Source organism: Macrobrachium rosenbergii, chromosome 44, assembly GCF_040412425.1.
Source record: "Macrobrachium rosenbergii isolate ZJJX-2024 chromosome 44, ASM4041242v1, whole genome shotgun sequence".
Classification (NCBI taxonomy): Eukaryota; Metazoa; Arthropoda; class Malacostraca; order Decapoda; family Palaemonidae; genus Macrobrachium; species Macrobrachium rosenbergii.
The window spans coordinates 39702376-39714173 of NC_089784.1; the positions used below are offsets into that span (position 1 = coordinate 39702376).

The 11798-nt window shown below is 36.9% G+C and overlaps 1 protein-coding gene and 1 pseudogene across 1 annotated transcript; both read right to left on the reverse strand.

Annotated features, from left to right (window-relative positions):
- Positions 1 to 259: 259 nt before the first annotated feature.
- Positions 260 to 1979, reverse strand: LOC136829187 (cuticle protein AMP1A-like). The gene is made up of 3 exons (XM_067087503.1): positions 1892 to 1979; positions 1000 to 1286; positions 260 to 621 (listed from the first exon to the last, which is right to left on the reverse strand). Exons 1-3 carry the CDS (start codon positions 1898 to 1900, stop codon positions 360 to 362), a joined length of 558 nt encoding a protein of 185 aa, XP_066943604.1. The 5' UTR covers positions 1901 to 1979; the 3' UTR covers positions 260 to 359.
- Positions 1980 to 9956: 7977 nt separating this feature from the next.
- Positions 9957 to 11522, reverse strand: LOC136829188 (cuticle protein AMP1A-like; annotated as a pseudogene).
- Positions 11523 to 11798: the final 276 nt, after the last annotated feature.

The window sequence follows — 11798 nt, forward strand, 5'->3', positions numbered from 1 at the left end:
AATGATGAGTGTAAGTGATAAAATTTAGACCAAAATAACAAGTGATCAATAAACTTCTAAGAATCGTCTATTAGACCTTGGCCCACATTATTATTTTAATTTTAAAATCATTGTCATTTTCCATTCTTATTTCTCATATTTTTTCAGCCTCTCATTTTCTTGTCAAAGTATTTCACATACAAATAGCATTAGCAAATTGCTTAACTAGATACAAGTTTTGTACCAGAATGGTTTGTAGGAATTTATTAAAACTATTCAGTTCTATTTAAATGCAAAAATGTATTTGGTTGATGACTGAATGCAATAAATACATGTAGTCGTTCGAGGATGATCAGTCGGATGAAGGTGAAGAAGTTCATTTACTGAGGAGCTCCATAAAGGTTGGAGGGGGGAGGGGGAGCGTAGCCCCGTGAAACGGATGAGGCCTCGGCAGATTCATCGCTACCCGCACGGGCGCGACGGGCGTCTTCCTCGGCGGCGAAGGCGATCTGGTCGAGGACGAACTGGGGAATCGGGTGGGGGAATTCGGGTGCCACCGGCAGGAGGTCGGACTGGGGCTGGAAGCCGTTCTCGTCAGCCACGTACTTGACTTCGACTAAGGTGCCGTCGGGAGCGGTGTAGCTGTGAAAGGAGGGTGGGTGATTTTTGTGGTGTTATTTCGTGTATTTTTTTAAGGGCAGATTTCTCTGCCTTTCATCTCATATTCTTGAAGCCTTCAGCTACAAATGAAATCGTTTTACATCCACTGATATGCAATAGATCTAACTACTCAGAAATTAAATTACATATATATTATATATATATATATATATATATATATATATATATATATATATATATATATATATATATATATATATATATATATATATATATATATATATATATATATTTTTTTTTTACAAAAGCTAAAAGAAAAGATCTTTTCATATTCTTATGATACCCTACGAGAGAGAGAGAGAGAGAGAGAGAGAGAGAGAGAGAGAGAGAGATACTTACGAGTACATTCCAGCCTTGACAACGGATCCTTCATCCCCTTCAGGAGATCCTGCCTGAGCAAACTTGATCCCGTTCTCGGCCTCGAACTCGACGTTGAATCGTCCGTCCTCCTCGTGGACGCGGTCGTCCCTCAGGATGGCCACGGGGTCGGGTCGTTCGAAGGAGTCGTCGCGGTTGGAGGCTGCTGGGGCGATGTACGAGTTGGATGGGGCAGGGGCAGGGGGAGGGGCTTCATAGTTGTATTGGGGGGCAGCCAGGGCCACGGCGGCCAAAGCGGTGATGATGATCTGGAAAAAAAAAAACATTATTGCGACCAACTTACATTTCTTCCCGTAAGTATCTACAAATGTACAAATGAAAAATTAATCTTTAAGGTTTTATAAAAAAAAAAATGAGCTCAGATTGTATCTCCGGTGATACACAAATTTTTGAAAAAAATAATTGTTAATTTTATTCACAACATTCGTAACTGATATTTTCCCTTTTTTTTCTGACGTCAGTTTTCTGAACGACACCACAGCAGGAGTCCCCTGTTGTATCGGTAGATTCGTTTTTTACTTTTCTTTATCTTAAAAGTGAATGGAATAAGCGGAATAGTATACTACTGCGATAAGTAACGTATTATATAGTTGGCGTGCTATTCTCGCCATTTTTACATAATAACTTAGCAACTGGAATAAGATATTAAAAGACCGATCACGTGTTATAGAAAACATCACAAATTGAACTCATGATGGAGAGATGAAATTCACAAATGGAGAAGCCAAAGGGAAAGAAGTTTCCTTTCATTTTACTTCGACTACGACAAGACACTGGAAACGGCACACACGAAACAAAACTGAAAAGATTAAACATTCATGGAAAACATCTCCTGAAACCAACAGATACTTACGAACTTCATGATGGCTATGAGTGTCCAGATGAACTGATGTCGAAGATCCGGATCAAGCGAGCTTATATAGGGCAGGGAAGGGCTGCTCGCCCTTGGTCAGCAGACTGCCCTTTACCCTTCAGTGCCGGTTCATCTCATTTCCGTTTCCCTTTGTCAAGTTTGTCCGGAAGAGTTTTTTGTCTGTATAATTTTTTTTTTTTCATGTTCATGGATTACTTTTTTTTTTTTTTTAGAAATCTTCGGTAACGTTCGTTTATAATTTCTATTATTGTTGTTTTTCTGTGTACCATTATTATTACTAATGTTTATCGTTTTTCTTGTTATTGTTCTTACATTTCTCATATCACTCATACTCCTTCCAAGTCTCATGGTACAAAATTTTTACAAAACTAAAATTGTTTCAGAAGCTTTATGCGGGTCAAGTTGCAGAATCCCTAAACGTTTAACGGTCAATGTATTATCCGACATGTATGCTGAAAAAAACAATAACTTTCACTCAAAATTACTCTGATTTTCTTTGGGTAGATTACTAACGTATGAGAATTTGCCCTTGAATATTACCGAGTCTTGGGGCATGTGAAGACTGGAGGCGAAGGAGTGAAATTTCTTTTGGCATCAGGTCTAGTCCTTTACAATGAATACATACTATTTCTATTTATTCATGAAGGTCTGTGGAATTCTTCTTTCTTTTTGCGTTCGCTTGGCGTTGCCCTACAACAAATACTGATTGAGCGATGAGAGAACATTTTCATATCCAGTGCATATGTATATAATCTCTCTCTCTCTCTCTCTCTCTCTCTCTCTCTCATTGTTGTCTGGTTAGAATCATCCTAGATGCAATGCTAATCGACGAAAGTAACTATTTATTTGACGTTCTTTTATATTAAATTAGTCTCTTTCTCTTTTCCTCTGCCTGTTCTGGTCTGCGACCACTTTTTACTTATTTGTCCCCGTGTGCTCTCATGCCTAACCTTGTGCCCAGCTACGCAAGTGTCATTGAGATGTGACTTGGTGTGTCTTTGATTTTACCTTTCCTCGCTGGGCACTCGGCAAATTTCTAGCGACGCTCTTGGTTCTGTGTTTTGACTGTAACTGCGCAAAATATGATTCATAAGTGTGGTATGAAGAATCCATCGGTTGATCTTTCACGTAGACGAAAGCTGAGCAGTTATTCTAAAAAATATTAGGAGAATTTAAATAAAATAGAAATGCTTTTCTGTACATGAATGTACGCATCAGTGTCTGAGTGTACTAAGTCTACTGTCCTCCACATACCCAATCCAAAAAGGAATAGGTTCGAATTCTGGTCAGAGTAGGTGACGTTATCTTGCTTAATTCTCCATGGTCTAAATTACAAATATTTCTAAAATAATGAGTTTTGGGACTTGATATCTGTAAATCTAAAAACTTCATGAGTAACATTAGTGAGAAACTATCGCGCATTTACAAAACTCTCTCTCTCTCTCTCTCTCTACACACACACATACCCACACAATTGATTTCCTGAACAGTTCGCGTATCGTTTTAAACCAGGGATTACTTATGCTAATGAATAAGGAGCATTAATATCGTAATTCCCAGAGTAGTCTTCAAGCAAACAAATCCTTAATAGTCCATTTCCACAGAAATGAATTAGGAGCTACCCTGACGGTAGAAGAACCAAAAAAAAAAAAACTCCAGCTCTTGCGCCATCTCATTCCCCTCAAGGCTTTGGTAAACTGAGAAACTTAAAGTCACTGGAGTGACGAGCAAGTAGCAGCTTGTTGAAAATGTAAATTATACAAGCCAAAGATTTGTTATGTATGGTGATATGACTGGCAAGTACGGTTGAAAGGACAAACAATATCAATTTTTCTACGAGAAACCAGAACAGAAATTGTCGTTATTATTATTATTTTCTTATCATTTAGTAAAGAGAAAAAACCTGCTGATTCTCAGATATTAGATGTGTTAATCAAGGATCTAACCACTTCAACACCTACTGAATTAATTTCATGCTTATGAATAAAGCAAATAATGAAGATAAAAGACAGACAGATAAATCCTTGCATTGATCTTTATTATCTTTATTAATATCTTATTTATCAACACTCGTCTGCACCCGTATGTTTATTCGTTCATTTTGTACAGGTGATGGTTTAAGCTTGCCACTTTTAAACTTTCCGTCATCCAGCTTGGGGTCAATTTCACCACGGTATGTACGGATGTAGCAAGAATGAACTAATGCGCCGAGTTCCGTGACAAAACATAGTGTAACTAAGGCCGAGATTTACTTTGTCGACTCTCCCTTATATTACCGTTATTTTTTACGGTATTGGTAGACTATTCATAATGCTTGTATGTGTGAAGGACTCTTACCAGATTTCTCTGTACACACAAGTAATGCTTAAAACGGAGAGAAGAGGCTAAGTTAAGTATACCTTAGTTTTACCAGACCACTGAGCTGATTAACAGCTCTCCTAGGGCTGGCCCGAAGGATTAGACTTATTTTACGTGGCTAAGAACCAATTGGTTACTTAGCAACGGGACCTACAGCTTATTGTGAATCAGCGAGAAATGAATTTCTATCACCAGAAATAAATTCCTCTAACTCTTCATCAGCCGGAGCGGAATTGAACAGCCCAGAATGACAGTCTGAAGCTCAACCGACTCGGCCAACAAAGGGCTAAGGAGAGAAGAGGCGAAGCAACGCAAATGATCAGGTGAAGAACAGAGAATTTGGCAAACCTTATCATCAAGAGTTATTGTCCTATGTACGCCAAAGAAGAGAGATCGGTGTACGAGTACAAACAAACTGTTTCTCAGAGGGCTACTGACCTATGATTAAGTTTCAGTATTCTTGTTTAAAGTTTTCATTGCTTTCCTTGTTTGACACTTTCTTGTCGTTAGAAAAAATAATACGTTATTAATAACATTTCCTTTTTTTATCTAAGAATAGTTTGGTAACTCTCTTTCCGAGGGAGCTTTGCCTCTAAACATTTAAAATCATTCTCGTTTTTCCCAGAATTTCCCATATTATAACCTTTTCACCGTTTTAAGTTATATAGTACATTTGATTGTCGTAAGTATAAAGATCGCCATTATTTCGTCTCGGTTTTCTACTCACGTCCAATACATGTTCTTGGAGGTTTGTTAATGTTTGCTCTTAGTTTTATCTTTTTTGTAAAAATACGCAAATAAGCACGTACTGTATAAGGCTGTGGGAGAGTAAACATAAAATTTAATATTCATAAATAATGAATTCAACATCAATATTGCAAATAAAACCAAACAAGTCTAATTGTTTGGTATTTGCACAGTGCAATCTTCCAAAAAAAAAGGAAAACAAAAATAACTAGCCTCAGTGAGCGATAGTCTGAACAAAGAAATCAACGACAAATCAATATATTATGTGATCTACTTGGAGCTAAGGAACAATCACAGCGCGAATGGAAAGCTTTCTCGCTTTTCATTCAAAGACCATCAATGCTAACATCTACAGACAATGCAAAGTGAATGACGATCTTAGACGACAAAACGAAAATGAGGTGGCGTGAAGACCTCGGAAGACAAGGCGAAGACCCAGACAACCTGAAAAGACATTAAGAAAGCTATAAAAGACAAAAGTAAGGTCTTAAAAGACAATGTGAAACCTGTACCAGACAACTCGAATGCCTTGAGAGACAATATATATATGCCATGTGCAAAGAATAAAAGGTAACAATTTGATGCAAGATAATAAAACAGAGGAAGGAAATAAATACGAGACGTTTCTTTTCTATATCCAAATATTCGTTATTTATCTTTGCCCCTTCGAAGATAGAACGCGTAGTAAAACAGAGAAGATAGATCCTAATCTGATGTAGTGGGTTAACTAGGTTAATAAGTTGATTTACACTACTTAGTGCCCTTTCTAGGTCAAATATACACTGGATTTTTGGAAGGGAGTAAAGTCCACGGCATACAGTGAGTTGCTTTCGACTGACCATACATGCCTGTGAATACTACGAAATCTTATATTGTAATCACATTCCAGGATCTCGTTCTATAGTCACACAGGATTTTTATGGGAATTCTCTGTCGTTTCTTTGCTTGTAATGAAATCTTGCGAGCCTTTCCTTTTAAATGCTCGAGCAATTTCGCGGTATGTACGCCAGTCTGTGACCATGGTATGACTTTCAGTGCAATAATCCCTTTGTCTCTGAGCAATGTTACCAAATAGTAAGATTATTGTTCCATTAGGTCAGTATTTCAGTACCAAAGTTCAAATCGATACCTCAAACGTTTCTTTTCAGTTCTGTAAGAAAAAGACAGCTAGAACTTTAATGTTCTTATTTGAATATTATATGACATTTTCTAAATAATACTTTTTATACAAATTTGTCAGAGGAAAGAGGGAATTGCCTATCAAATTATTTCAAATCTCCGCTCGCCTCACCTTTTGTTAATTTAACGGAAAAAGTGCCACAGAGTTAATTAAATGTTGCGATTCGTTTCCTCACTATTTTGCTAAGAAGAAAACATAATCCATATGTAAGCATACCTCGATTATATCATAGATGCTACTTAACTTCCAGATGGAAGATTTAAATTCACATTACATGCGGTGATAAATGAATATGAACGAAAGTAACAAAGTGACACTAATGAGTCGGACACTAGCTTTATCGTTCATGAATATTTCATTGCCGCCTACAAGAGAACTAATTAAGATCTGACGTTAGGTGACCATCAGGATGAATTACGAAACTAGTTGCCTTTATCACTTCGGTCTGCAATTACAAAGCAAAGTTCATGAAAAGGAATTGAGATATTATTTGAAAGATAATATGAATCTGTAAATCTAATCCTTCCAGTAATTTAACAAATGAAATAATTTTTTCTATCTGTAAAGAATCAAAATCTCCACAGTTAGTAGGTCTAAATATACTTCACAACCAGACATATTAAATATTATAAACTCAGGAAAAGTTAAGTTCAGTTAGCAATTGAAAATTTGTTACCAAGTATTTAAGAAATGAAAAAAAAAGTATGAGCGTAAAATCGTAACTACGAGATCTGTATGGCACTTGTTCGAAATAGTAGACAAACTACAAAGCATATTTAGCAAAGTTCTTTATATTCAAAATCAGGAAATTGATTACAGAAAATAAATACATTAGCAAAGGGATTTAAGAAATGTAAAACTATAACTATCTGAACATCACTAAGACCACTACATAAGGGCAGTCCTGGATATGATATAAAAATATCTGAGTATAAAATTCTTTATTTTTAAGGTCAGGGGATAAAGAACATACCAGCTGAATTTGACAAGGAATTTGCGTGATGAAACGATAGATATAGCTAACTATAAGTAACCACTAAATTCTCCATGAACCCAAGGCTCAAAATGATACAAGGCAATGAAACAGTTGTTAGTGTAATACAAATAGAAACGTATTAAAGAGTTCTTTATATTTAAAAAGAAGAGGAAAATGGTCACCTATAATGTTATCAACAGCACCCCGTAATTTTTATAACTATATATATATATATATATATATATATATATATATATATATATATATATATATATATATATGTGTGTGTGTGTGTGTGTGTGTGTGTGTGTGTTCTTGACCTTCGTCATTAAGGACTTTCCCTTTCTTCATTTTCTCTCTCTACCTCCTCCTCTTCGTCATTGTTCTCTAACCTTCCTTTCTTCAAGTCATGAATGAGTACACTCACTGTAATAGCATTCGCAGTGTGCTCATTACTCTCTCTCTCTCTCTCTCTCTCTCTCTCTCTCTCTCTCTCTCTCTGAAATGGAAGCGGAATTTTTGTGAACTCGTTATTAGCCTTGATGCTATTATCCTTAAGGATTTTTTATTATCATTCATAGTTTTTATGCATTTATGTTTTGTACAGAAGTCTTTACTTGCATTCCGACTTATTAGCTATGTACAAATGTATCCTTTCATGTATATTTATCTACTTATTACATTTTTTAATAGATTTCTGAAGGTTCCTTCATAGTAGCTTATCCAACATTCTCTTTCGTATATGATACAGTAATCTGTTTTCGTTACGCGTTTGTAAAACATTTCAGTTAGGCATTTCAAACACTGCCCATCGGCAAGAGATAACTTCCCTCTGTTGCTTAAACACGGAGACTGGTATTGGCAAATAAATCAGTTACACAGCAGATATTTCCACGGCAAACATCCATCTGTGATTTTTCACCGCCACCCATTGTGCTGTTTTGAATGCTAATGAAGGTTATTGTATCATGCCTGTGGAGGTAAGCGTCTTAGCCAAACAGTCACAGCGATCGCTCCTCCTTAGTATACAAGAAGGATCGGAGAAGGATGGATGTCAAGAGACCGACTGTGATCAGAAACAGGTAGTTTTTCATAATTAGCTGGGGCGCCCATCATCCGCCTCCTCTTAGATGAATAGCCCTTAGTTGACCGGCTTTAATTTATTTGGTTGCCTTACGTCAGGCGGTTGCCATATAACTAATTTTCTCGTAACTTGGACTGTCCTGCCTCTTGCTCTACTGCTTTCACCCATTCTTGGGTTGGGGTTCCGATGCTAGACGATACATTCAGTCACACTTTCACTATATCTGATTTATTTATTTTCTTTTATTTTCGATAATCATACATTGTATTTTATCTTTTTCCCTCATTTTTTTCATAGGAGCATTCTGTATATTTGTGGCTTGCTATACCTAGTCTGAACCTTTTATAACTTTCCGTAAGAAAGTATGCTTATCAATAATTATAATTAGTGATAGGAAAAAAAAGAAATTGTTAAAATCTTGATATAGCAAAAAGCATCTGAGTGTTCATGCTTTCACCGCACACACACATACGTTTATATAAGTACTCACACACACATACACACACACACACACACACATATATATATATATATATATATATATATATATATACTATATATATACATACATATATATATGTGTATATATATACAGTATATTCGATATCAGTGGGCTTTTGTTAGCTGAGTTTTGAAAGAATCTATATATATTTATATATATGTATGTATGTATGTATGTATGTATGTATGTATGTATATATATATATATATATATATATATATATATATATATATATATATATATATATATATAATATGTGTGTATGCTTGTATTCGATATCAATAGGTTTTTGATACCTGGACATTTGAAAGAATCTATACATATATATATATATATATATATATATATATATATATATATATATATATATATATATATATATATATATGTGTGTGTGTGTGTGTGTGTGTGTGTGTGTGTGTGTGTGTGTGTGTAGGTGTGTGTATGTGTGTGTTTGTGTGAATGGATTCTTTGAAATGTTCAGTTTTCAAAAGACTATTGATATTGAATTTACTTTACCTCGGGAATAGTTTGCACCCAAAAGGAAGAACAAGGAAGGCCTCCAAACCTGACCAGGACTGTGAGTAGGGCGACATTGGCTGCAACCACTGATCCATCAAAAACGTGAGAGAGACATTGTGAATATCAGAAATTATGAGGACAGAGAGTCCTTGAACAATAAAGTGGATAGATATCGATCTAGGACTTCCTCTCTTCTACTTTGTATTTAAGAGCACCTTACTTCAAGCCAGGCGAACGCCACATTCGCCATCTTTGCTGATATCTAAGCTGGAGGTGAAAAGTTTTGAACGACCGGACTTACACCATTGTGAGGCTGAACTAAGCAGTAAATTATCTGTTTTGCTCTCTTCATATTTCCACTAATCTAGCGCTCGGTAACAGAATGGGGCCGTCGTATTCAATATATAGTAAATATTTTATTCAGAATGGGATCAAATTTGGTTCATTGAGGAATGGTTGTAAGTGATGGTAAATGTTTTGTTTTAGGGTGTCTATATATATAGGATGATAATAGTATATATATATATATATGTGTGTGTGTATGTGTGTGTGCGTGTGTGTGCTTGTGTGTGTGCGTGTGTGTGTGTGTTTTTATTTGTATATTAAGTAATACAAAGCATCAAGAGTGATATGAAATCAACAGAGAAGCAGCGCAAGGTAAAAACACAAACTTCCATTTCAGTAGTCTATTTAATGAACAGCGATTTCCATGTTGCATAAATAGAATAAATACATGTAGTCGTTCGAGGATGAAGGTGAAGAAGCTCATTTACTGAGGAGCTCCGTAGAGGTTGGAGGGGGGAGGGGGAGCGTAGCCCCGTGAAACGGATGAGGCCTCGGCAGATTCATCACTACCATCACGGGCGCGACGGGCGTCTTCCTCGGCGGCGAAGGCGATCTGGTCGAGGACGAACTGGGGAATCGGGTGGGGGAATTCGGGAGCCACCGGCAGGAGGTCGGACTGGGGCTGGAAGCCGTTCTCGTCAGCCACGTACTTGACTTCGACTAAGGTGCCGTCGGGAGCGGTGTAGCTGTGGAAGGAGGGTGGGTGATTTTTGTGGTTTTATTTCGTGTATTTTATTAAGGGCAGATTTCTCTGCCTTTCATCTCATATTCATCTACAGATATATTATTTTACATCTATTCAAATCTGACTACTTAGACTAATTAAATTACATTATATATATATATATATATATATATATATATATATATATATATATATATATATATTTTACAAAAGCTAAAAGAAAAGCTCTTTTCATATTTTTTTTTTATGAAAGATCTTTTCATATTCTTATGAGAGAGAGAGAGAGAGAGAGAGAGAGAGAGAGACGGACAGAGATACTTACGAGTACATTCCAGCCTTGACAACGGATCCTTCATCCCCTTCAGGAGATCCTGCCTGAGCAAACTTGATGCCGTTCTCGGCCTCGAACTCGACGTTGAATCGTCCGTCCTCCTCGTGGACGCGGTCGTCCCTTAGGATGGCCACGGGGTCGGGTCTCTCGAAGGAGTCGTCGCGGTTGGAGGCTGCTGGGGCGATGTACGTGTTGGAAGGGGCAGGGGCAGGGGAGGGCTTCATAGTTGTACTGGGGGGCAGCCAGGGCCACGGCGGCCAAAGCGGTGATGATGATCTGGAATAGATATAAAACGAGAATAAACTTGGTTGCCCCTTAAGATAAGTAAACACAAATACACAATGCAAGCTTGCGTTCGTTGCCGTAACCTATTTCATACAGATATAAATGCCCACGCATGATTTGTATACGTAACCACTTTAAATACGATAAGAAACAACATATAATTACAGAGTAATGAAAGTGATCATCTTCTATTTTTCCTTAACAATTTTGTAGTAGGAAACTATTTGTATTGTTATTTCCTTGTTAAAAGCTGCTCCAGGGTATTTCACAATATTTCACATGCAATACAATATTATAGAAAACAACACGGCTAACCAGGATCCTGCGGCTAACTATAAAAACAAATTCAGGAAGAAAAGAATGGATATCAAGAGTAGACCCAACTTTACTAAATGTACTCACGCTAAGAGAGTACATTTAAGTTACCTGAAAACTCAGTAAGTTCTTCCCTGCCCACTTAAAAATAGTGATTCAGAGAAACAAAAGTACTGATCATTGAAGAAAATGAGAATAAAGAAAGATAAAGAAAGGAACAGGTTTGGTGCTGCCTTCGATACAGATCCTTTTCGAGTCTCTTGCTACTTACGAATTTCATGATGCCTTACGGTTGAGAGGAACTGGGTGATACTGGTGTCCTGGTATTCATTCAGGTGAGCTTATATAGGGCATGGAAGGCGCTGCCCTTGGTCCAGCTAATTCCGGAGCCCTTCACTCGGGCAGACGCTGGTGGTCATTTCCGTTGCTGCTCGTAAAGTGGTGTCCCTTTGTCGGTTTTTGTTCCAGTCCTTGATAAATGAAACTGATAACTAGAAGTCTTCTGATGATACTGTTGGTATGTCAGGGGGAAAAATAATTTCTTGTTATTCGTATA

Coding starts and splice junctions, on each gene's coding strand:
- LOC136829187 (XM_067087503.1), bottom strand. Junction 622..999: donor GTCAAGGCTGGAATGTACTC/GTAAGTATCTCT, acceptor CTCCTTTCACAG/CTACACCGCTCCCGACGGCA.